At 46.6% G+C, this 25340-nt stretch overlaps 1 protein-coding gene across 11 annotated transcripts in view; it reads right to left on the bottom strand.

Annotated features, from left to right (window-relative positions):
- STXBP5L (syntaxin binding protein 5L) overlaps window positions 1–25340 on the bottom strand; it is a 421232-nt gene that overhangs the window by 35006 nt on the left and 360886 nt on the right. For all 11 annotated transcript variants that reach the window (XM_045001069.1, XM_045001067.1, XM_045001064.1 and 8 more), the window contains one exon: window positions 11493–11663. In XM_045001069.1, coding sequence (XP_044857004.1) covers window positions 11493–11663 — 171 coding nt within the window. The remainder of the gene's footprint in view (window positions 1–11492; window positions 11664–25340) is intronic.

Here is a 25340-nt window from a genome sequence, read left to right on the forward strand (position 1 = left end):
ACCCAGGCCAGTTGGGTACAACAGAATAGCAGAAGGCAGATATACTGGCCACTGGATTAACAGTTTTCTGTTCCCTGACTGACCAGAGCAGGGGCTGCGCCAGGCTAATGAGAACACCTGACTCTAATTAACCTGTAAAGAGTCAGGTGAGGTCATTAAGTTAATGTGACCACCTGACTCTAATTAAGGCCCTGCTGATACTATAAAAAGGGCTCACTCCAGTCAGGCAGGGGAGTTAGGGAGCCAGAGGAGAGGAAGTGCGGCTGAAGGGCTGGTTACTGAAGACACCCTCAAACCATTGTTAAAGGAGCCCTAAGGTAAGGGGGAAGAAGGGAGAAGCAGGAGAGCTGTGGGGAAGTGGCCCAGGGAAATGTAGCAACTCTGGCAGTGAAAGGTTGGCTGCCAACAACTGCTACCATTAGGGTCCCTAGGCTGGAACCTGGAGTAGAGGGCGGGCCCGGGTTCCCCCCAACCCACCACTACAGGAACAGCTCCTGGAAGGGGAAGTCAGGTCCCTGTCAGGACAGGAGGCTGAACAGAGACTGTGGGAGTTCTCTCACCAACCTCCTTGCAGCCTATGATGAAAAGGGCTCAGTAGACTGTAACCCTGGCCCTAGAGAGAGAAGGGCTACGTGGAGGGTCACAGTGAGCCACTGAGGCTAGCATAAACCGCCTAGAAGCACAGGACCCACGGGAGCAAGGTCAGAGCTCTGCCACAACTGGTGTCAGGAGTGGGATTGTGATTGTTCACAGTGTGGCGGAACAAAGAGGTGTTTACTAAAAAAACAAAAAAAACAAACAAAACAAAAAAGTGCACTGGGGTTTTTGGTTGTGGGTTTTTGGTTGTTGTTATTTGTACCACCATGGAGGAGGTGGTGAGAGCACTGGTGCAAGCCACAGCGGCCCAGCAGGAGGCAACCCGGGCTCAGGCGATGGCACAACAGGAGTCCATGAGGTTACAGCAGGAAACCAACCAATTATTAATGAGCCAGGCGACCCAAGATCAAGCCCTCCTGTGTGAGGTTGTGGACCAGCTGAAGATCCTCACCACCCATGCCCAGGGGTCCAATGGGACACGAACCCTGAGGGGCACCGGTTGTCTGCCAAAGATGACGGCAGATGATGACATAGAGGCGTATCTCCTCTCATTTGAAAGGACTGCACAGCGTGAGGCGTGGCCCCTGGAGCAGTGGGCCAGCATTCTCGCCTCTTTCTTGTGCGGAGAGGCCCAGAAGGCCTACTTTGATCTGCCCACTCAGGATGCTGCTGACTATTACCGGCTGAGGGCAGAGATCCTAGCACGATCCGGGGTGACAGCAGCGGTACGGGCCCAGAGGTTCCAGGAGTGGAAATACAGGGAGAACAAACCTCCAAGGTCCCAACTATTCGACCTCATACACCTTGCTCGGAAGTGGTTACGCCTGAGGCATGCAGCCCGGAGGAGATATTAGAGACTTTGGTCATGGACCATTACATGCGGGGGCTGCCGCCAGATCTCCGAAAATGGGTCTGCCAGAACGATCCGTCCACCTATGACGAAATGATCACATTGGTGGAAAGACGGATAACAGCCAGGGAATTAACCCAACTACCCAAGGAAGGCCCCTCACGAAACAAACATTTGACCCCGACCATGGAGGGTCGGGCGGCCAATCCCCCAGGAAGTCCCAGGTGGAAGAAGAGGGAGGTCGAAAACCAGTCGGGAACCCAGAAGGAAGGCGAAGGGCTGAGTGGGGGGAACCCTGGGACTAAATCCCCTAACCCACGTTATAGGGGAATGACTAGAAGCAATTATAGGTGTTATGGGTGCGGGGAGTTGGGGCACATAGCTGCCCAGTGCCCCAATGTCATAGAGCGAAGGCAGTGTAACCTGGGGAACGGAGCAGACCCATGCAGCCTACTCAATATTGTAGGGGTCGCAGTCACCCCACATAAATATACAAGGCAGGTAAAGTTGAATGGGGTAGAAACCATGGCACTCATAGACTTGGGGAGTGCTATCACCCTGATTTCGGGTAAATTAGTGAAGCGCAGCCAGTTAATGCAGGCCAAGCGTACGGGGGTAACCTGTGTCCATGGGACTGTTAGCTACTACCCCATCATACCAGTAAAAATTGAAATTCAGGGAAATGTCACCGGTGTGAAAGCAGGGGTAGTCCCAAACCTCCCATACCCCGTGCTCATAGGTAGAGATTTCCCTGGGTTTGGAAATTTGCTCCCACTGGAGCAATTAGAGGGAGAGGAGCTCCCCGAACTTCAGGGGGTTTCCGCAGCAGAATGTCACCTCCCATTTTTTGCGGAAATGTCCCAGGAGCTATTCCATGTCCCGGGGAAAGGCAGAAAGACCAAAAGAGAAAGAAGGGCGGCCAAGGCCTTGGGTACCCGAATCCTGATACAAGGACAGAGGGTTGCCTGTGTAGGCAGACGTACACGGGCAACTGAAGGGGAGGGCCCTGAGACAGAGGAGGGGTCAGAGACCACTTCCAACCCCAACCTCACGAAGCCAGCCGAGAGGGCAGAGACAGATCCCCCAGAGTTCAGACTGTTAAGCCCAGAGAGAGAGAGACTTTTGGACAGGACCAGGTGGAAGACCCAAGGTATGAGAACGCCAGGAAGGAGGTGGCTGAGATAGATGGGGTCAGGGCCGTCCTTAGCCATAGGCAGAACAGGGAGCCGCCTAGGGCACCACTAGGTCTGGGGGCACCACTAGGTCTGGGGGCACCGCTCTGCTGGGAGCCCGGACAGACTGGAAGCAGTGGAGCATGTAAGAGCAGGGCTGCTGGGTCCTAGAGAGAGCCGAATGCAGCACAGTCTGAGGGAGGGGATTGGCTGCTGGGGTCTCTGGGAAGGAACTCACCTGTAGGGTGACCAGATGTCCCGATTTTATAGGGACAGTCGCGATTTTTGGGTCTTTTTCTTATATAGGCTCCTATTTCCCCCACCCCCGTCCCGATTTTTCACATTTGCTGTCTGGTCACCCTAGGTGGGGATAATTGGTACCTATATAAGACAAAGCCCCAAATATTGGGACTGGCCCTATAAAATCAGGACATCTGGATCTGGTCACCCTAGCTGGGGAGTGCGTCTCTCCCCTGGGCTGGCAGCGATCCATCTCATCCAGGGGGAGCTGCACAGGGCAGGATGAGCTGCTGCAGCTCCATGGGTGCCCCGTCCCTGAGATCAGATGCTGTGCTAACTTCACCATGGTCGTTGGGCTGGTAGTGGTGCCCATTGGCGTGTGATCGGAGATGAGGGTTTGCTGCTGCTGTTGCCACTCTGTACCCCAAGAGGTGGATTTTGGGGTCCTGCAGTTTTCCACCTATCTCCTCCTCTACTGCAGCTGTTGGACCAGCAGGCTGGGGGGTGAGCCAAGCATGAAAGCAGGACTGCGTTGCTATTTAGATTGTCATTTAACATCTTTGTTTGCCAAAAGAGCTTGCTAACAATCCTGAATTCAATGTCAATATTTAAAAAAAAATCAATATCTTAGCCAAAAACAGAAAATTAAGTTGTTGGAAATTATTTGTGACGAGTTTGGTATGGGGAAGGGAGTGGGCCAGTTTTCATCAGAGAAACAAAAAATGTTGACTGACTTTCCTATAGCCCTGTTACTGCTAAATAGAGCCCTCCAACAACTGTAATATGCTCATCTCCTTACTAATGTATAGAGCAGGGGTCGGCAACCTACGGCACATGTACCAAAGGTGGCACGCGAGCTAATTTTGGATGGCATTCAGCGGTGGGCTGAGTGGCTCAGCCTGCCGCTGCTCTGGGGTTCCGGCTGCTGCCCCATTGCCACCCGGGGTCCCAGCCACCGGCCCCACTCAGCACCCACTGCTGGCCTGGGGACCCCCAAGGAACCCCAGGCTGGCAGCGGGCTGAGCAGGCTGGCGGCTGATACCCTGGCTGAACCACTCAACCCGCTGTCAGCCTGGGGTTCCATTCACTCAGCTGGTAGCGGGCTGAGCAGAACTAAATTCAACGAAATAGGAAAACAAGAGCAATTAATGACAAAGTGCAAGAACCTAGAGCAGTGGTCCCCAACCTTTTTTGTCTGGTGGGTGCCAGACGAAGGACTGTGAAAGTGGACAAACATCTGCCGAAATTCGGTGGCATTTCAGCGGCGATGCCTCTGGATGACACTGCTTATCGGCGGCAAGTAGCGTCATCCAGAGGAGTCACCGCCGAAATGCCGCCGAATTTTGGCGGCATTTCGGCGGATGCTCATCTGCCGGCCAGTACGCAGGTGCATTGAGAGGCCCCTGCGGGCACCATAGCACCCGCAGGCACCGCGTTGTGGACCCCTGACCTAGAGAGCCTCCTGAAGCCCGGTGATCGTTTTGATTTAAATGGACTTGAACTGTATGAAGAATTGAGGACACTGTCATCAATGTTGCCACATGCAAAATCGATGATGGACGTTGTACAGTTTACTCATACCAGCAAACTTGTTGACATATATCCTAATGTGTACATTGCCACTTGTATTCTACTGACAATTCCTGTAACAGGAGCATCAGGAGAACGGAGTTTCTCAAAACTAAAGCTCATTAAAAACTATCTCCGCTCTACAAGGAGTCAGGAACATTTGACTGATCTTGCTATTTTTGCAATCAAACAAGACATCACTTTGTCTTTGTCATACAATGACATTATTACTGATTTTGCAGCCAAAAAAGCCAGAAAGATTGCTTTTAATTAAAAACTAATCCTTGTTTCAATATCTCTTCATAGAAATTTCCAATTAAATGTTGACAAATTAAAAAAACTATATTATTTGCATCATTCTGTCAAATCAGAATTTTTTCTATAGTGCTACTTCTTTAGTGCTAGTCCATCAGCACTACAGTGTGCTTAACTATGTTAAACTGGTTTTAACAACATGCATGGGGCAAGTCTTCCAATAGTGTAAGCTTATGTTTGTGTTGCTAAGAGCAAGACAGACACGGGCACCAGTTTAATAATCCTGCCTAGGGCACCATAAATCCTAAGGATGGCCCTGGATGGGGTACCCATAGAGGGAAAGGCCCGGGGGCCAGGGCCTTATTTTGTGATCAAGAGGAATCTCCTATACCGGGTCGTGCAAATGCAGTAGCAAGAGGTACACCAACTCCTAGTCCCCCGGAAACACCAGAAGGCAATATTAAGCCTCGCTCACAGTCACCTTTTTGGAGGACACTTGGGAGCGGAGAAAACCCAGGCGCGAATCTTACGCAGGCTCTTCTGGCCGGGGGTACATGAAGATGTCCGGCGGTACTGTGCCTCTTGCCCTGAATGTCAACTGCACAGCCCTCGTCCACATCTAAGAGCTCCTCTGGTACCCCTGCTGATCATTGAAGTCCCATTCGAGCGGATCGCCATGGATCTTGTGGGGCTGCTAGAGAAAACGACCCGAGGCCACCAGTATGTGCTTGTCATCCTAGACTATGCAACCAGGTACCCAGAAGCTGTCCCCTTACGAAATACAGCTTCCAAGAGAATTGCCAAAGAATTAGTGGCAATCTTTGCCTGGGTAGGGCTACCAAAAGAAATCCTCACAGACCAGGGAACACCATTCATGTCCAAGTTGATGAAGGATTTGTGTTCCCTGCTCCATGTCCAGACGCTGCGGACCTCAGTTTACCATCCACAAACCGATGGTCTGGTGGAAAGATTTAACTGAACCCTCAAGGCCATGATAAGAAAGGTGGTAAGCAAGGATGGGAAAGATTGGGACAACCTACTACCGTACCTCATGTTCGCCATCCGTGAGGTCCCCCAAGCTTCCACCGGATTCTCCCCCTTTGAGCTGTTGTATGGACGCAACCCCCGAGGCATCCTGGACATAGCCAAGGAAATTTGGGTGGAGGAACCCAGTGAGGGGAAGAACATAATAGAACGTGTACTACAGATGAGGGATCGGATAGCCCGGGTCACTCCCATAGTGAGGGAACACCTAGAGAAGGCCCAAGAGGCCCAGGGAACCTACTACGACCACCAAGCCAAGCTTCGTCAGTTTCAACCTGGTGACCGAGTAATGGTACTGGTACCCACGGCCGAAAGTAAGCTGTTGGCCCAGTGGCAAGGGCCCTATGAAATAGTTGAACCCGTAGGGAAAGTAAATTACAAGGTGCGACAACCAGGACATCGAAAAGTAGAGCAGATATATCATGTCAACCTTCTGAAACCATGGCATGCGCGAGAGGCATGCACAGTGATTCAAGAGCTGCACCCAGGGAACAAAAATCCTGAACAGGTGAGGGTGTCTCCTGATCTAACGACAGCCCAGAAGAAAGAGGTAACTGAGATGATTGCCCAATATCAAGATGTATTCTCGACAAAGCCAGGTCGCACAACCGGGACATATCACCACATCATCACAAACCCTGGGGCCAGAGTAACTATGAGGCCCTACCGGGTGCCAGCAGCCAAAAGGGAGGAAATAAAAGCGGAAGTCAGGAAAATGCTGGAGATGGGGGTCATCGAAGAATCCCCCAGTCAGTGGTCCAGCCCAATAGTGTTGGTGCCCAAACCTGATGGCACCACAAGGTTCTGCAACGACTTCCGTCGACTAAATGAGATATCCCAGTTTGATGCCTACCCTATACCCCACGAACTAGTGGACCGTCTGGGGAATGCCCGGTACTTGACAACCTTAGACTTCACAAAGGGGTACTGGCAGATTCCCCTAGCCGAAGATGCAAAGGAAAAGACGGTGTTTTCTACACCAGAGGGTCTCTTCCAATATACGGTCCTTCCTTTCGGACTACATGGGGTTCCAGCTACCTTTAGCGCCTCATGGACAAGTTATTACGCCCCATACCAGTTATGCTGCGGCCTACTTGGATGACGTGGTGATTCATACCCCAGACTGGGAGACCCACTTGGAAAAAGTGGGGGCGGTCCTTGATACCTTCCGGCAAGCTGGCCTTACGGCAAACCCTGTTAAGTGCACTGTAGGGTTCACGGAGGCCAAATATCTTGGCTACGTGGTAGGAAAAGGTCTGGTAAAACCCCAACTGAATAAGTTAGAGGCCATCCAAAATTGGCCTCGGCCGAGTCGTAAGAAGCAGGTCTGAGCATTTCTAGGGGTGGTGGGGTATTACCGGCGTTTCATCCCCCATTTTGCTACAAGGGCAAGTCCCCTGACGGACTTAGTGAAGGCCCGTGGTCCTGATCCAGTCAGATGGTCCGATGCAGCAGAGAGGGCATTCGTGGACTTACAGACTGCCCTCTGCAGTAACCCCGTATTGATAGCCCCAGATTTTAACAAGGACTTTATCCTACAGACAGATGCATCTGAGGTGGGGTTAGGGGCCGTCCTGTCGCAGATGGCTGGGGAGGAGGAACACCCAATTCTCTACCTCAGTAGGAAACTCCTTCCAAGGGAACAAAAATATGCAGTTGTAGAGAGAGAGTGCCTTGCAGTAAAATGGGCCATGGAAACGTTGCGTTACTACCTGCTGGGGCGCAGATTTATCCTTGTGACTGACCATGCCCCTCTTCAATGGATGCAACGAAACAAGGAAAAGAACACAAGGGTAACCAGGTGGTTCTTATCCCTCCAACCTTTCCAGTTCCGCATAGAGCACAGAGCAGGGAGTCGCCATGGCAATGCCAATGGCTTATCACGCGTACACTGTCTGGCGTCCCAAGCTGCCCAACCCCTTGGTGTTGAGCAGCGGGGAGGGATATGTGATAGATCCAGGCCAGTTGGGTACAGCAGAATAGCAGAAGGCAGATATACTGGCCACTGGATTAACAGTTATCTGTTCCCTGACTGACCAGAGCAGGGGCTGCTCCAGGCTAATGAGAACACCTGACTCTAATTAACCTGTAAAGAGTCAGGTGAGGTCATTAAGTTAATGTGACCACCTGACTCTAATTAAGGCCCTGCTGATACTATAAAAAGGGCTCACTCCAGTCAGGCAGGGGAGAACCAGGGGAGAGGAAGTGTGGCTGAAGGGCTGGTTACTGAAGACACCCTCAAACCATCGTTAAAGGAGCCCTAAGGTAAGGGTGAAGAAGGGAGAAGCAGGAGAGCTGTGGGGAAGTGGCCCAGGGAAATGTAGCAACTCTGGCAGTGAAAGGTCGGCTGCCAACAACTGCTACCATTAGGGTCCCTGGGCTGGAACCCGGAGTAGAGGGCGGGCCTGGGTTCCCCACAACCCACCACTACAGGAACAGCTCCTGGAAGGGGAAGTCAGGTCCCTGTCAGGACAGGAGGCTTAACAGAGACTGTGGGAGTTCTCTCACCAACCTCCTTGCAGCCTATGATGAAAAGGGCTCAGTAGACTGTAACCCTGGCCCTAGAGTGAGAAGGGCTACGTGGAGGGTCACAGTGAGCCACTGAGGCTAGCATAAACCGCCTAGAAGCGCAGGACCCACGGGAGCAAGGTCAGAGCTCTGCCACAGTTTATATCAAAATAAGGATTCTTATTAAAAAAAAATCTATCCCATTATTAATATGAGAATGTAAAGTACAAGAAGGCAGTTCTTTTTAGTGTATATATACTCTAATAACTTGTACACGTGTGTGTGGGAATATATATATAAAAACATCATATTACATATTAATATACCCTGACCAGCTATTCTGCTGTTAACTATGACAGAGAATAGGCTGTTAAAGTCAATTCAGTGACATTAGTGACAGCTGCAATACCATTTCACTGACATCACTGATACTTTTAAGTATTCTTTTGTTGACATCTATGAAAGCTAGACTACCCTTTCAGTGACAAGGGAAAGCTAAATCATTACCTGTGGAAAGTTTTAAAACTTTTACCATTTCTGTAAAGTGCTTTGAGATCTACACATAAAAAATGCTACCTATGAGCTCCATATTAATTATTATAATATATATTATATTATAATATTAATTATTATTAGCAATAACTAACCTGAAGAGAACACCCAGGTTAGTTCATGAGTGAAGTCTGCTGTTATTCATAATCTGTTTACAATGACTTCATTAGAGCTCTCTAAGTCTATCTTGGTACTGTATTCACTCCTGAACTATCTAGTAGTCTGTATTTACATTTAAGCTTGTAAAGGGCATATTCTTTGAACGAGTTATTTCCTTTGACAGGGAACTGGAAGATCACACTTTTTCTATGTGCTGTGGAGAGACTGTAGTGTGATTTCATGGGGTTTTTTTTTAGAGATCAGGATTTCTGGGTCCCCCCTTTCAGTGACTCTACATTACATTATTTTTTTCTCTAAATGTAGTTCCTTTGGAAGTGATCAGTGTTGCCCCTTAGATCAGCTGGATGGAGTTCGTCGAGAAGAATGCAGCATGCTTTCTCTGCACAGGGTGCTGCGTCCACCAACCTGCCTCCCGCCAGCCCCCGAGTTTGGGACTTGCACTCTAACCGCTAGCAGATCACCATCTTGGGATAATGGTCCATGGGATAATTTAATGGGATAATGACATGATTCATGAGTTCATTTCCATACTGTCAGCTTCAGTAGATCCTACACAGTGATCTCTTCTGTCTTGCCAGGGCCGGCTCCAGACCCCAGCGCGGCAAGCACCCGCCTGGGGCGGCCCTTTCCTGGGGGGGCGGCAGGCTGGGCCGGCGGACCTGCCGCAGTCATGCCTGCGGGAGGTCCACCGGAGCCCCGGGACGACCGGACCTGCCGCAGGCATGACTGCGGAGGGGGCGCTCGTCCCGCGGCTCCAGTGGACCTCCCGCAGGCATGACTGCGGACGGTTCGCTGGTCCCGTGGCTCGGCTGGACCTCCCGCAGGCATGACTGCGGCAGCTCAAGCGGAGCCGCCGGACCAGCGAACCGCCCGCAGCTGCGGGAGGTCCAGCCGAGCCGCGCGACCAGCGGACCCTCCGCAGTCATGCCCGCGGGAGGTCCGCTGCTCCCGCGGCTCCGGGGCGCCTCCCGCGCATGACTGCTTGGGGCGGCCAAAAAGGTAGAGCCGCCCCTGTGTCTTGCTGTGGTGTGATCTCAAACAACCATGGAGAAAAGGATCAGCAGTGGTTCCTCTATTTTATCACATCCTAATTAATAAACTCTGAAGATCTAGCTATCAGAAATACTAATGAAGGGGGCTCTGATGTTCTATCCATTTCCTGTATGTAGAGGGATCTTCTTACATCTGGGAACAAAGGTATTTTCTACAGTTTGTATTCAACAGGCTCTATGGGTGAGATCATCACTCTCGCACTGTCCCTCTTACAACGGGTGAAAGGACTGAGGCTGGGTAAAGGGTCTCTAAACGCTCTCATTCTGACTCTGGGAGAATTACCCTGGTGCAGGCATTGCTGAACAGAGGCAAAAGGCCATCTTCCAGTGATCTCCTTGCAAGCCATGGTGTGGAGGGCATACTGGAGGTGATGCGGGGGGCAGAAGGGGCATGTCGCGGGTGGGACTGCAGCATTGCAGAGACTCCAGGGAGTGCTATGGCCCAGAGGGTCGTTACTTAAGCAGATTGGAAATTCTGTGGCAGCCTCATTTAAGTTAAAAATCGAATTCTTAATAAGTGAAATATTAAAATGAATAAGACTAAAGTAGAAGAGTTTATTTTGATATTACATTTTTTTCAGTTGCTGACTGCCAAAACATTTTGTACGGACAACACATTGTGTTGTAGAAGCAGTGCAGGGTGTGGGGGAAGTTGCAGGCTTGGTGGGTGAGGGATAATTGGGAGTGACAGCATCTCACAAGGCACAGGAGGTGTTTTGAGGTTATGGGAAAAGCACATTAGGTGGATGCTTCTGTTTAAAATGATGGGCACTGAAATAGTTAGCAATGCTGACATTTAAATGGGCATATTTGAAGTTTCGCACTTAACCCACCGACATGAATGGGACAGTTTACACTCCTCAGAACTGTGGTTTGAATGTGTCTGAACACTCAGGTAGACAACACTGCATGGCTTATACTTAGTTCAAAATTTGGAGGCTGTATTCACAAACATAAGTGCCCAAAACAAATTATTTTAAAGAACGTTTTGATTCTGAACCACAATTCTCCAGCAAGGGGTAAATCCCACAGCCAGGGAATTGCAGAATTTACAGCCTTTAATTATATTTAATACCAAAGAATAATACAATGTGTGAGCAAAGGTTAAACTCTCAGTCTTATAAATATATTTCTCATTTTCAGACTATTACTCATGAATAAACAGGGATCAGAATATTTTAAGCTTTTGAGGTCACAGGCTGTCAGAATTACTGTACATAAATTCTGATGAACAATCATTTTTCTGGAGTAAAGCTTCCAGGCTCAAAAAGAAGGTGGGAGGGCTGTGAGAGTTTCAGGAAGTTTGGTATACCGCATCTCTAGATAGCACAAAAGTCAGCAGCAGGCTGGCTGGTTAGTAACAACACTAAAACACAGGGATCATTCTAATTCTAAACAATTAAATGAAGACAGCAGTTTAGAGAAGTGACTAAGACAGGGATCATGCTAAATAGCGTGTAACCAGTTTGCTTTCACATCTTGTGAAAAAGTGAAACTAACACATACCTAACGAAAACGCTCATTGGCACTCACCTTCTGTTGTGACTGGAAGGGAAATCTCCATGCAAGCCGCAGACTGTGCTTTTCTAAATGGGGGCCTCCCAGGCCCTCGGCGATTTGATTTTGTAACATCTGCGCTAGAGAGCCGTTTTCCAGAGCTGCAAGTCTGGGAGGTTGGGCTTGTACAGTGCCCGTTTACATGATCTGCAAAAAGAACGACAAGGTCCAAGGTAAAGAGGCAGCTTCCAATATTCAGAATGCCAGGGAGGTGTAAATGGATACTTGAGAATAATTTAAGATGAAACTTCCCACAGAACTGTATATTTGTTCTGCAAGTACAGTATAGATTTGTGGGAGTGACTTACCATTTCCTTAGCAGTGTAAATATTTTATAAATATAAAGAGGTATGTACAACTGAAGCCTTCTGGGCTGACTCTTCCCTCACATCCCGTTCACAATGGTGTAACTCCACTGACTTCACTGATAGGGAAGAGGAAAATCTGACCCACTGTTTCTAGATCGGATGTTACTGTACATGCTAGTTATACATATTGGAGACCCTGGGTCCCTAGGTCTTCTCTGGACCTACAGATATAGACAATTAAGTTATGGGCAGTAATGCTTAAGGGCAGCTTTTGTATTGCATCTTATAAGCATATACGGTATGATTTTGAAAATTATCCTTCCTTTTTTTCCTCCTATCAAAATGTAAGTAACTAATTATGGGTGAAGTTTACTGTAAGAGCAAATTATTGCAGATAGACATCTAACTGCCAGATATGCAGATGCAGTGTAGCATATGCCTAACTGTCATTCTTTGGGGACATTAAAAATAGGCGATAATATCTCTGAGTGTTGTATTATATTCTCTTTATACTCCATTCTGTTTATATTACATGTATTTATTTTACTGGTGGACTACAGCATATATCATCTTAAGGTAACATACTGTTTCCCTAACTTATACATGACAGTCTATCTGAATGCCATTTTTCTCCTGAGATGTAAGGATCTGAATTCAAATACACAATCTTGAAAGTATTGTGATGGAGGTACTTAAGTGCAAAAAATGCTGACCATTTTAAAATAAAAATAGAACTTGCAATTCCTGTAGCTGAATCTTACAGTGGAGCACAAGAGCTGAATGAATAATTCACAACGAATAACTGATTTGTGAAATCCCACCTGTGTTCCTATTTGTGAATAAGCAAATCACAACATTTTTAAATGGACATGTTATTTAAAACTGGTCTTGATTTTATTTTTATTTATTTATTTATTTATTTATTGTTGTGAATGATTCTTGGTCTGCAGATCATTCAGATTTACTATCAGATACATTGTTTGCAATTTGCACTGTAACTTACGCAAACAATAAACACAACAAAAATTTAGAACTATGTAAATATGCACAATAATTGTAATTCATAACAATACCCATATGTATCATGCCCATATAATTAGCTTTCCCAGACCTGAAGAAGAGCTCTGTATAAACTCGGAAGCTTGTTTCTTTCACCAACAGAAATTGGTTGAATAAAAGATATTACCTCACCCACTTTGTCTCCCATATATGTAACAGAGCTGGACCATCTGCCTTTATTTAGATCTTAGATTATTTATATCTTTATAATTAGATCATGCAAAACCATGCTCTGAAGTATCTCTAGCCTGTGTTTGCCAGATGCTGGGAATGGGCTGCTGTCATAAACATTCAGCTACGGGTAGCATAAAATCCCTCCTGAGCAGCTGTACTGAATCTTTACCTGTAAGGGGTTAAGAAGCTCAAATAACCTGGTTGGCACCTGACCAAAAGGACCAATAAGGAAAGAAGATACTTTCAAATCTGGGGGGGAGGGGGATGTTTTGTTTGTGCTCTCTTTGTGCTCTCTGGACTGAGAGAGAGAGAGAGAGAGACCAGGCAGGAAAAAACATCTCCTGAAAACATACCTGAAATGAACCATCTAAGATTACAAAAATTGTAAGTAAGGCCAAGGAAATGCATTAGATTATCTTTTGTTTTAGCTTGTGAATTTCCCCTATGCTAAGAGGGAGTTTTATTCCTGTTTTTTGTAATTTTGAAGTTGAGCCCAGAGGGGAGTCCTCTGTGTTTTAAATCTTTTTATTACCCTGTAAAGTTACCTTCTATACTGATTTTTACAGGTGTGATTCTTTTATTTTTTCTTTAAATAAAATTCTTCCTTTAAGAACCTGATTGATTTTCAGTGTCCTAGAGACAAAGGGTCTGGTTGGTACGCACACTATTCTCAAGCCTCCCCAGGAAAGGGGGTGAAGAGGCTTAGGGGGATATTTTGGGGAACTAGGGACTCCAAGTGACCCTTTTCCTGAATTTTTGTCTAAATCACTTGGTGGTGCCAACAAAACCATCCAAGGAGAAGGAAAGGATTTGTGCCTTGGGGAAGTTTTTAACCTAAGCTGGTAGAAATAAGCTTAGGGGGTTGTTCATGCGGGTTCCCACATCTGTACCCCAGAGTTCAGAGTGGGGAGGGGAAACCTGACAGCTGCAGGGGATGGATCAGTTGATGATTACCTGTTCTGTTCATTCCCTCTGAAGCACCTGGCATTGGCCATTGTCAGGAGACAGGATACTGGGCTGGATGAACCCTTGATCTGACCCAGTATGGCTGTTCTTATCTCTATACATTTTGTATAAAAACCTCACATTCCATTACTTCTCTCAGTACCAAAGTTTCACAATATCTAAGAAAATGATAAATTTTAAAATACCAAGATAAGGTTATTTCAATATTACACAAACATACTAATAAAAAGAACACTATAAAGGTTGCAGAGTCAAGCACTCAAAAGTTAGGAAATGCCAGAATTAAGATTGTTTGTGCCACCTCAGTTCAGCCCCCTAACATACAGTCTTTAATTAACATATATTAATTGTTACAACAATTTTTCCCAAAGGACTCCTGCCTCACTCAGTGCACAGGATATACCAAGTTCACTTAGTAAGCAAGCTATTCAATATTTTGTTTTCTCCTCACTGTTCAGTGCGTGGCCCCAGGCCTTATTTACTGCATACTATTCAAACCCTGATCTGAAGACAGAATTATTAATATCCTCATAGGCTTTTCTGTGTGTGCTCAACATTATAGAATCTGTGTGCATCACAAATATTAATTAACGTATTGTCACAATACCCCTGTGAGACAAGGAGGTAGTACTATCCCCATTTTACAGATGGCGAGGCAGAGAGAGATTAAGGTCAAAAGTATTCAATAATTTTGGGTGGACTTGGTTTTTCAGAGTAGAATTATGTAGAACTTTATATATTCAAGCATGGCTCCCCCTAACTTCAGCTGCAGAAGTGAGTGGAGCTGGGCAAAATGTTGTCAGCAAATAGTAAATTCACCAAAAAAGCATGTTCTCTTCCATCCATTTTCCCCAAACTTGACCATTTCTACCCTGTCCCCTCCAGCCTGTCCCTGTCCAAGTCCTATCTCTTCCCCACATCTGGCTCCTTATCCCAGTCCCACTCTCCACTCCTGAGGCTTCTCATCCCAGTCCCAGTCTCTTTGCTCAGCCAGGCTCAGTTCCCTGCTCCCCGCTGTTGGCCCACTCTGTATCTTCCCATGCACTAGTTGCCAGCCCTAATTTCCCTCCTAGTGCTCCTCATCCAATCTCAGTCACCCACCTCCACCCCTGGACTCCTCGTCTCAGTATCTTGGCCCAGTCAGTCCTAGTTCTGCCCCCGCACACCACCTGTCAGATTTCTCTCTCCTCCCATTTGTCCCTGTACTCCACCCCGCACTGCTTCCTAGTCCCAGTTTCCTTGTTCAGCCAGTCCCAGGCTCTCCCCTAACTCATTACCCAATCTCAGTGTCCCTCCAGCAAACTAGGCCCCAGTTCCCCCATTTCCTCACTGGCTCCTACTCCCAGTCTTTCCCTCTCTACAGCTCCCAGTCTCAGCCTCCTGGTTCAATTAATCCCAGCCTCCCCTCCCCTGGTTCTCTATCCCAGTCACCTTGTGCAGCCAAGCTCAGTCTCCCACACGTCTCAGTCTCATTGCCCAACCAAGCCCACAATTACTCTCCCCCAACTTCCAGTCCAAGTCTTATCAGGGTCCTTATCCCAATCTATTCGTTTCCTTCCCCTCGGTCTTGCATTCAAATCAGATGGCTTCCTCCTCCTTCTCACTGTCTAGGAGTCAGCCAGCGAGTCACTGATAACACAAGAAAGAGAGTTTCCTTTCTCTCAGTTCCAGTGCCCATCCCCATCTCATCCCAGAGCAGCCATTACAAGGAAAGTCCAGCTTCAACCCTGCAGCCCTTTTGTTTTGTGAGGATGGTGCATGAGCAGTCCAGTCACACACAGGAGCTGTGACAGGATGGAGCACACTCAGTGAGGAAAGAATCTTTTATGAATTTAGCTGTTAAGCTCTTGCAAGTCTGAGTATGTGCAAACTGCAATTTTTCAAAGAATTATAACTTGGCCAAATTTGGGCAGATTTTCACAGGGCTGGCAAAAGGCACATTCCTGACACAAAGGCCACGTCCCTGCCAAATTTCTACTCCAAAGCATGGGGGCTCTAGAGTTTCCCAAAGAAAAGGTCTCAAGAATTTTTGAACATAGGCAAGACAATATATTTTTCTCTAGCTTCATTCTTGGAAACAGCTGGACTCTTTTGGCTGAAATTTCCCCTGAAATCCAGCCTGAGGCACACATCCAGAATGGAAAATTTCATCACAAACAGTTAAAGTTTAGCAAAGTTAAAAGCAATTGAAAGCAAGGTCTTATAATGGGAAGTGTTGGACAATCTTTATAGCAGGCAGTGCTACCAGCTCCATCTATAATTATCTAATTAGTTAATAAGATGTTCTACAATATGGAATATAATTTGACCCGCTTAGTTGAAAGTTGACTAAAATGTGGTAAGCCCCACGTTTTCTTCAAATGATTCTGCTGAAGTTGGAGGTGGGGAAAAAAGGGGGTATGAAGATCTCTGCCACAAAAAAACCAGAGCATTCAGCCCGCAGAATCCACAGATCTTAGAAGGTTGCACTATGTCCTGAGCTCCTAACACAGCTGCACCATAACGCACAGCTTTCTGTCTTCAAACTTTAGTTTGTGTAAAGGAGTTTTGGCATGATAGCTCATTATCTCCAAGGGGATCTTAGGAAAGGGTGAGTAATATATCAGAGTAAAATGAGTCAAATTTTACAGAAGCATCAATAGTATTTCTAAGACCCTTTTCCTGTGTGTTGTATAGAATGGATAAAATTTCTCTAGGCTTGTGATTTTACTTAATACATCAAACTTTAATAGACTTTCCCCTCTCTCATAATATGCTTCTTAGACTCAATTTGTATTCAGGGCCTAAAGGAGTTAGGTGCCCACATTCCACTAAAAATCCATGGAGGTTGTGAGCCTAACTCCAATAGGTCTCTGAAAATCCCATCCGGTATAAGCAAGGCTGGTTCTTTCTCACAGCATAAATCAGATTTTAGGAAGTCCAGTGATTATAATTTTGAATTCTGACCCATTACTGCTCACAGAAATTTCTTCAAGAATTGAACTTGATGAAATTTAGAAGAGCCACATTAGAGTGTGATGGGGAACTGAGTGATGGTTAAAAAGATTCCATACCTCTATATTTTACACTGTTCTAGTCTGCTAATCAAATAAAATTTTAAGTTAAACTTGATTTCAATGACCCCACACATATGCTGATGCAGCTTCGGATATATTGCATTATTGCTACATTGTTACTGAAAGACTGTGGGGAATCAGCAAGACATAACCTAGCATGTTCAGATGGAAGAGAAAATTACATAATTGTATTTGAAAAGGAATTCCTTGTATGTTGTTATGGTACAAGGTGAATGTTAGAGAATTCTTCAGAAGGAAATGTAAATTACAGTTTGAAGGGAGATCTCTCACTACATTATATGAAAGAGTATGAATTATATGCTGAAAGGGAGAGCAATATTACAGTTTAAAGGGAGTTTTCTATAGTACAGTTTGAAAATTAACTTGATATAATATGATCTCAAAGAGTGATGCAGATAGGTGGCCAGATTCAACATTTACTCTAGTTTTATGCTGATTTAACTGCCCTGATTTCAGTAATGAATGATCTAGAAGTAAATGAGGACTATCGGAAATAAAATGTTAATGGTAGGAATTAATGTGCCACAGAAGCATCTCAAAAGGGATTGCCTGTGAAGAAGGAAACAAATTGGATGTCACAGGGCTGGCTTTAGGAACTGCAGGGCCTGATTCGAATACCCGGCGGTGGTCTGGGTCTTTGGTGGCACTTTGGCGGTGAGGGGTCCTTCACTTGCTCCGGACCCTCTGCTGCCGAAATGCCACCGAAGACCCGGAGTGAGTGAAGGATCCCCCACCGCCGAAGACCCAGAGTGAGTGAAGGACCCCCCGCCTCTGAAGTGCCGCCGAAGACCCAGACCACCGCTGGGTATGGAAAAAAAAAATTAAAAATTAAAAAGGCGCGGGGCCTTCTTAGGCACAGGGCCCAATTCCGGATAATCGGGGGAATCGGCCTAAAGCCGGCCCTGTCACTAATTTCTCCTCTGTGGGTTCAAAAAAAGTATAGGTCATAATGTACAATGTCACTATGTCCTTCAGGTAGCTGTCCTACAGTATAGGTGCTATATGATGTGGCATCACAGAACAATATAGTATGTCCCAGATAAAAACTGCTTGTTTTTCCACAGTTTAATTTTTTGTTGGCAGTTGGGCCCAGAACCATAAAAAGACTTAGGCACTGTGATGCTGAACTTTGCAATGCCTAACTTTTAGGCATGTAGAAAATCACTGTAACAACAATGGCATCCGTGAAGCCGGAGTTAGGCACCCACAGTTCCTATACAATGAATGGGGAGAGATAGGTGCCTAAGAATAGGAGTCGGCCCTTGATCTGCAGAAAGGAGAGTTTCACTGGATGGGAGGATAGGAGCATCAGGTGAAATGTCAGGCATCGCAAAGGTTCGAATCTGTGAGGTGCTTAAGGAGTCACAAAGAACTTGATAGATTTAGATACTTAAGTGACTAAGAAGAAGCATGTGCCTCAATAAAAGAAACAACGAATACAAAGCCAGCATTTATTTTCCAAACCAGCTCAGGTTTGTACTACAGGTAAGATCTTTGTCGCCCAGTTTTATCTACCCATTTAGGTAGCTTTGTGTATGGAATATGGAATACAAGTAATGTCCTGTAATGTTCGCATGAACTTGGTCTATTTTTATCAGCAAATATTTGAGACAGAATCAAATTCAACCCTGGTGTAACTCCACTGAAGTTATACCAGAGATGAATTTGGTCACTTTTATGTAGACCTACCTGTAGAGATCATCTGAAGAAACCACAGGAACACTACTTCCATCACTGGTCTCAGGATTCAAGACCTCAAGGTAGGACATTTTCTTTGTGGAGGGCAAGGTTTATTGGAAAAACCTGCAATCCTGAAAAGCCATTCTCTGAGCTACCAAAGATAGTTTTCCTTTTTATTGGAAATGATCCTCAGTGTTGTTAATGGAGCACAGAAAATCCCCCTTATTACCCATCACTTTACACCTCCCTACACGTAAGGACCTACACTACAACCACTGCCTTACCAGGCCTGTGTGATTGAACAGGACACTTGAGAACTCATCAGCATCATCCTTTGTGCAGCTGGAGGTGATACTGTTAAGCAATACAAAGTATTTTCCTGGATGGATGTAATGGGCTGCCTGTAGAGGAATCCCAAGCCTTGCCAGCATGGGGATCCAGAGAGGAAAATGTCTAGCTTACAGGTCCAGTAGTAAAAAGTGAACCAAACCTTGTTAGTTTATACTATGAGAGCTTTTAGTTTTATATAAACAGTTCTCATGTGGCACCTTAGAGACTAACAAGGTCTAAGATACCTCAAGGTCACCTCATTTTTGCTGATACAGACTAACACAACTATCACTCTGAAAAAAGTTCTCATGTGCACACCCTTTATGCCATGGGCCAGATTCTGGGAGTGCAAAAGAGCTGTAAAGCTCCCCTAAATGGGCAGATGAGAATTCCCTTGGGATGGAGGAACTCTGGGCTGGCACAGGACTGGTGTGACAGGCTGAAGAGCACTATCTTCCTGACCTCTGGCAGTAGAAAGGGGCATGGTTGGAGGACACTGCACTCTTGTGATTTCCAACCAGTGTACTTGCTCCTTGGGTGTGATTATGAGCCAGAGTATTTAGAACAGCCCAGAGGCTATGAACAGTCAGTGAACATACTGGGCCAGATACAAGGGTCTGCACCAGTTTCTGCCAGTGGAGACCTTGGCTGAGATAAAAGGGTCCAGTGCAGCAAGTTCACCAACTCAGGGTTACAGAGGTGTAAAATGCTAACAACCTCCCGTCTACCTAATGAGCTCACAGGTGACCTGCACAGGCTCAAGACAGGATGGCTGAGGAATGCACTAATTTAATGTACCACTGCGGTAACCACAGAGACCTCAAGGGAGGGCAGTGATGAAAACAGCACCTGCCCTCGAGTGAATCCCCACTCCATGCAAGACAGAGATCAGGCAGACACAATGGAATGACGACTGTTACTCCATTCATCATCACAGGGGAAACTGGCCCTCTCACCATCAACTTTGCCATGGAAGCCTGTGCAAATCTCTGCAAGACCTACAAAAACATTTTGGTGGGGCATATTTGGAGTGCAGAAAATAGACAGAGTTTTTATTGAATTTAAATTTCAGCACTTCAAGTCCAAAACAGCTCTGTTATACGTGTCCATTTTTTAAAAAAATCATTAATAATTTTAAGAAATGGAAAAAAAATGTTTAGTAATAAAAGGACTTATTAGTGCCTACCACCTTTTGTGAACAGAATGTGTGAAATCTGAAATATTTTACAGGTAGATATCTGCGTTAAACTCATTTTTTCCCAGATCACTTCCAGATCCTCTTTGTGACATATGGCACAGTGATAGTAGATTGTAGTGCCACTTTTTGCTGTTATCCTGATATATTCATTGGGATACATTGTGACTGAAACAGGTAACAATGGAACATTGAAGATTGTAGCCTTGCTCATCCACAGGAGAATACCCTACAGACCTCTGGAGACTTGTAGGCATATTTCATCCTTGAAATACTGAAAATCCTGGAAATACTGTCCTCCATAGGACAATTTTCATCTTCAGAATTTTTCACTGATCTGTTCTCAGGCTGCCATCTCTGACTAAACTAAATACAAGCTTTTTCTGAACCATTCTCTGGGAAAAGAACTGAAGCTATTAGTGAATTATTTAACAATACTACAGGTAAATTATGTATTTATTATTCATAGTTATTTGCCAAAGAATTTGGGTGCTACAATTTGGTCATCTAAGTTCCATGGTATTGCTTCTGTTGTGTGTATGGATAACTTATAACAAACAGTGAATATTCTTGTTTGCACAAATGCCATGGTTAGCAGGCCAATATAGCTTTCGCATGAACAGCCATTCCACGGATACTCACAGGCAAAGATCCCATTTGCAAATAGTGAATAAAAAGGGGCATAAATGTGGTCACATGAAACAGCCATTCAAAATATGAACAGATGTTTGCAAACACTGTTTCTGCAGTAGTCGGCCAATTCTAACAACACCCTTCTTTTATAAAACCGTGTAACATTAATCCTCTACATGCCATGCATAATTTAATTTCTGCCAGGTGATTGCATTAAAGAATTAATTACCAAGAAGGGAATAACTAGGATGCAGCAGCAGGAATAGATTTTATGCAGGGGAACTGCTAATCTTCAGTTCTTTGTTTATCCACCATTTGTCATCAGTTTATTTGCTGCCAAAATGCCTAAGTCTAGAGAATTAATAATTGTTGGCTGCTGTCTCACTGTACACAGAGATCATTTGTTTAGCCATTTGCTTGGGGGTGGGGTGGAGGACTGTTGACTAGTGAGTGAAGTTGGGGAATTGGTATTCCTTGGTTCTAATTCTATCCTGGTTCTATTCGGGGTATGTCTACATTGCAACGTAAACCCAGGATTAGTGGGAATCGAGTCAGCTGACCCAAGTTAGGGAACCCTGGCCGTGAGCATCTTACATTGTATTTTAACCTCATGTTAAGACTTTTCTGACCCACGCTGACAGGGGTGGCGAGTTGTATGGGCCCAGGGTACCCAGGCTCCTGCAAATTCAGGGCCCGGGGGGCCTGGCTCCACCAATGTTCAGGGCTGGGTCTCTCCCCCGTCCCCGCCTGCCACCACCGCGTGCCTCCCCCAAGCGTCCCTGCCTGCCCTGGGTAGCAGGCGGTTACCCCCTACAGCTCCACGCTGTGCTCCCTCGCTGGCTGCTGATCAAACGGCTACAAGGGAGTGGCACTGGGGGCCGGCTGAGGTGGCAGCTGCGCCGGAGGAGGGAGGAGGTGCATGGCAGCCCCCCCCCCCCCACCTGGCAGGCAACTCTGAGTCGACTCTGGGGGCTTATCCTGGCTGGACCTCATGGGCAGCAGCCTGGGGGGCTTGGGTGAGTGACATACCAGAGGGGCTGAGGAGGGGGCCACCCTCCCCTCCCCTGGAGCTTGCTGCTGCCGGCGGGGAGAGGGCTGGGAGGAGTCCTCCTCTCTGGCACCCCGCCCCAGCCCCAGGGCAGCCTGCCTGCTGCACCACAAAATCCTCATCCCTGGCCCAGCCCCACACCCCCTCCTGCACCCCAACCCCCTGTCCCAGCCCAAAGCCCACACCCAGCATCCAAACTCCCTCCCAGCGTCTGCACCCCAAACCACCTCCTGCACACAAACTCCCTCCCAGAGCCTGCACCTCCTCCTGCACCCCAACCCCCTGCCTCAGCCCAGAGCCTGCACCCAGCACCCAAACCCCCTCTCAGAGCCTGCACTTAGCACCCAACCCCCCTCCCCCACCCAACACCCCAAACCCCCTTTCGCACCCGCTCCTGCAACCCAACCCCGTCCCAGTCCACAGCCCAAACCCCTCCTTCACTCAAACTCTCTCCCAGAGCCTGCACCCCAAATCCCTTCCTTCACTCAAACTCTCTCCCAGAGCCTGCACCCCAAATCCCTTCCTGCACCCAAACTCCCTCCCAGAGTCTTAGGCGGTGGGGGGCAGGACTTGGACCTGTTCTGAGCACCACCAAAAATTATACAGACCTGCCGCCCCGATGCTGAGGATGATCAAGGATGGATCACTTGTTGATTGCCTGTTCTGTTCATTCCCTCTGGAGCACCTGGCACTGGCCACTGTCGGACGACAGGATACTGGGCTAGATGGACCTTTGGTCTGACCCAGTAAGGCCGCTCTTATGTTTTTATGTCCTTATGCTCAAGCCTAGGGCTCTGGCATCCACAGACCCAAGTCCCTACTGCCCCCCCCCAAAATGTGGCCGCTCTAGTCCTAGTACTGTGGTGCATTGTGGGAAAACGTTACTGCTTGCCCAGCATGTCACCAGGAAACAGGTGGCTTTACAAAAGTCTTGATTGATTCGCTCTCCATTGCAAACCCAGGAGGCTCTCTGACAGTGTACTTGTAGATCGGCAACCAGAAGGGAATGGGTTAACGTGGACCTGTGCTGCTGCCATTCGCAAAGAGGGGTGGCTTACGTTTTAATTACAGTCGATTGCAGGCTGTTGAGATAGAGAGGACTAAGGAAGTTGTCCCATGGAATTGTCGGATACTTCTGGCTGACTCTCAGGAGCTGAGTCAAGCGAGGCTGAGTCTATATTGCAAAGCAATAGGGCTCAGACCCTGGGTCCCTTGAGCTTAGACCCTCCAGCCCTGCAGGGTTCTGGGACCCTGGGTCCAAGCTCTGGGTTAGCGCAATTGCAGTGTAGATGGAAGGGGGATTAGGCTTGAGCCCAGGGCCAAGCACAGCCTTAAAGTGCAGTGTAGACATACCCTTAGTGACTTAACTATGTGACCTAGGGTAAGTCAGTTCACCTCTTACTGTTTCATTTTCCCTTTCTGCAATATGAAGATAATACGAAGATATTACTACTTATTTACTATGGAGGATTGAGTACCAACCACAAGTAACTGGAGCTATTCAAGTAACACTGTAATTGTAAAATTATGACTAAAAGAGTCAAGTATCTAACTTGTCAAGCCAGCCCTGGGGGTGAAAACATAGCAACATGTAAATCCAGTTTATTCTCAACATATTATATGTACAAGTGTTGTCTCTCTTCACCTAACACTTAGCCAGATTCAAAATGTTGCTTTGAAGTACTATGGGTTCCGTGAGAATAAATTGGAAATAAGAGACTGTCCATCTAGAAATTTTTGCTTTCATGGGATACTGCCAGACTGGGACCAAGCTACCTAAACATACTCAAAAGCATGGAAACGGAGAACTAATATTTCCGTGTACTAACATAAAGAATGACCTCTTGTCTGGAATGGTGATGAGAAGAATGGAGCTTTAATTCAAAGACTCAGGAGGATGAGGCAAGAAAGAGACACAAAGGGAAGGAGAGCTCCTCTGTCAGAGAACAGTGTCAGACTGACTTTGAGATGCTGTGACGGGGTCAGGAGTGGCGTAGCTCTGCCTGGTACCATCTGCCAAGGGTTACTCCAGCCCTGCAGTGGTCTGCCTCTTCCTAGGACTCGGCCCACCAACCAGTCACTTTAAAGTCTTTCCCATTCTGGGGTAGTCAACTAACAGAAACATGGAAATTATACAAATGAATCATCTCAAAGCTGGGTTGAGGCTCTCTTCCTCCAGAGGGCGCTCGCTGGGCTGTGGCCTTAAACTGAATTAATAAATAATAGAAAGGAATACATCTCGCCCTCCCTTCCTTCAGGGAGGAGCCATCAGGCAGCAGCCATCTCGGGATTTCCTGCCTTCAGTCAGCCCTCTCTCTAAGGACTGAGGGCTGAAGATCTGCTCTCCTCCCTGGTCTACCATCAAGTAAGCCAGGGTTTCCCTCTTAAGTGCCTCCCTCCAATTCTGACATCTACCACAAGTGTGACTGGGCGGAGCCACCTGAACGCACATTAGCTCATTAACCCCATGTTGCCCAGTGTGGGCTTTGTATACCCCATCATAGATGCTGAGAGAGGAAAAGAGAGAGATCAGACAGTCTATGAATGTAAGACATTCCTTGTTTAAATTAACAGAAACTTCAAGATGATACTCCATCTAGGAAGCCTGTTTCCCAGAACCTAGATTAGCTCTGATGTGATTCTTAATAAAAGTATGATTTTCTAATAAATACCACTTTCTTTAAGAAACATTTGGGTTAACCACAGTGGGCGGCTCCTGGAGATAAAGAAAATCTTCTGGACTTTAAGGCCTTTTCTTCACTGTAAAAAAAGTGTGTTCTACCCTCATGAAGACAAGGCAATTGTAGTTTTAAAACAAGTTAGCAGGTCAAAGTAAACTCTATGCTTCATCATAGTCTTTACTTTAACTGCCAACATTTGTGAAAACTACAAACTGCTTTGTCTTCCCTAGGATTTTACCTCATGTTAAGTCCCACATGTTAACTAACACAAGGTAAAAACACACCATTTTTCTTAGTGAAGACACATCCTAAGAGGCGGAACAGGGTAAAAAGATACCTGGCCTCTAGCATTCAGCCAGAGGTATGAAACAAGAGGTGGCCTATTCCCAAGAAGTGCAGCCAGAACAGCTGCTGCAGTCCATGGTGGGGCACAAAGTAAAGCCTGGTGACTGCAAGAATGGGTGGTCTCAAGTTTATTAGGGTCTAACTAAAAAAGTTGTCGAGGATGTTAATGTTGGGAAGTGCTTTGAGATCCTAGAATGAAAGGTGCTATAATGTGTTTGTATGTTTTGAAGAGGAAGGCAAGGAGGAAGAGGGAGAAGAAAAGAAAGCATCTGACCTCTGACAGCACTCACTGATGAGCTTTTATTAGGCTGCAACAACAGGTGTAGGA

Source organism: Mauremys mutica, chromosome 1 (genome assembly GCF_020497125.1).
Source record: "Mauremys mutica isolate MM-2020 ecotype Southern chromosome 1, ASM2049712v1, whole genome shotgun sequence".
Classification (NCBI taxonomy): Eukaryota; Metazoa; Chordata; order Testudines; family Geoemydidae; genus Mauremys; species Mauremys mutica.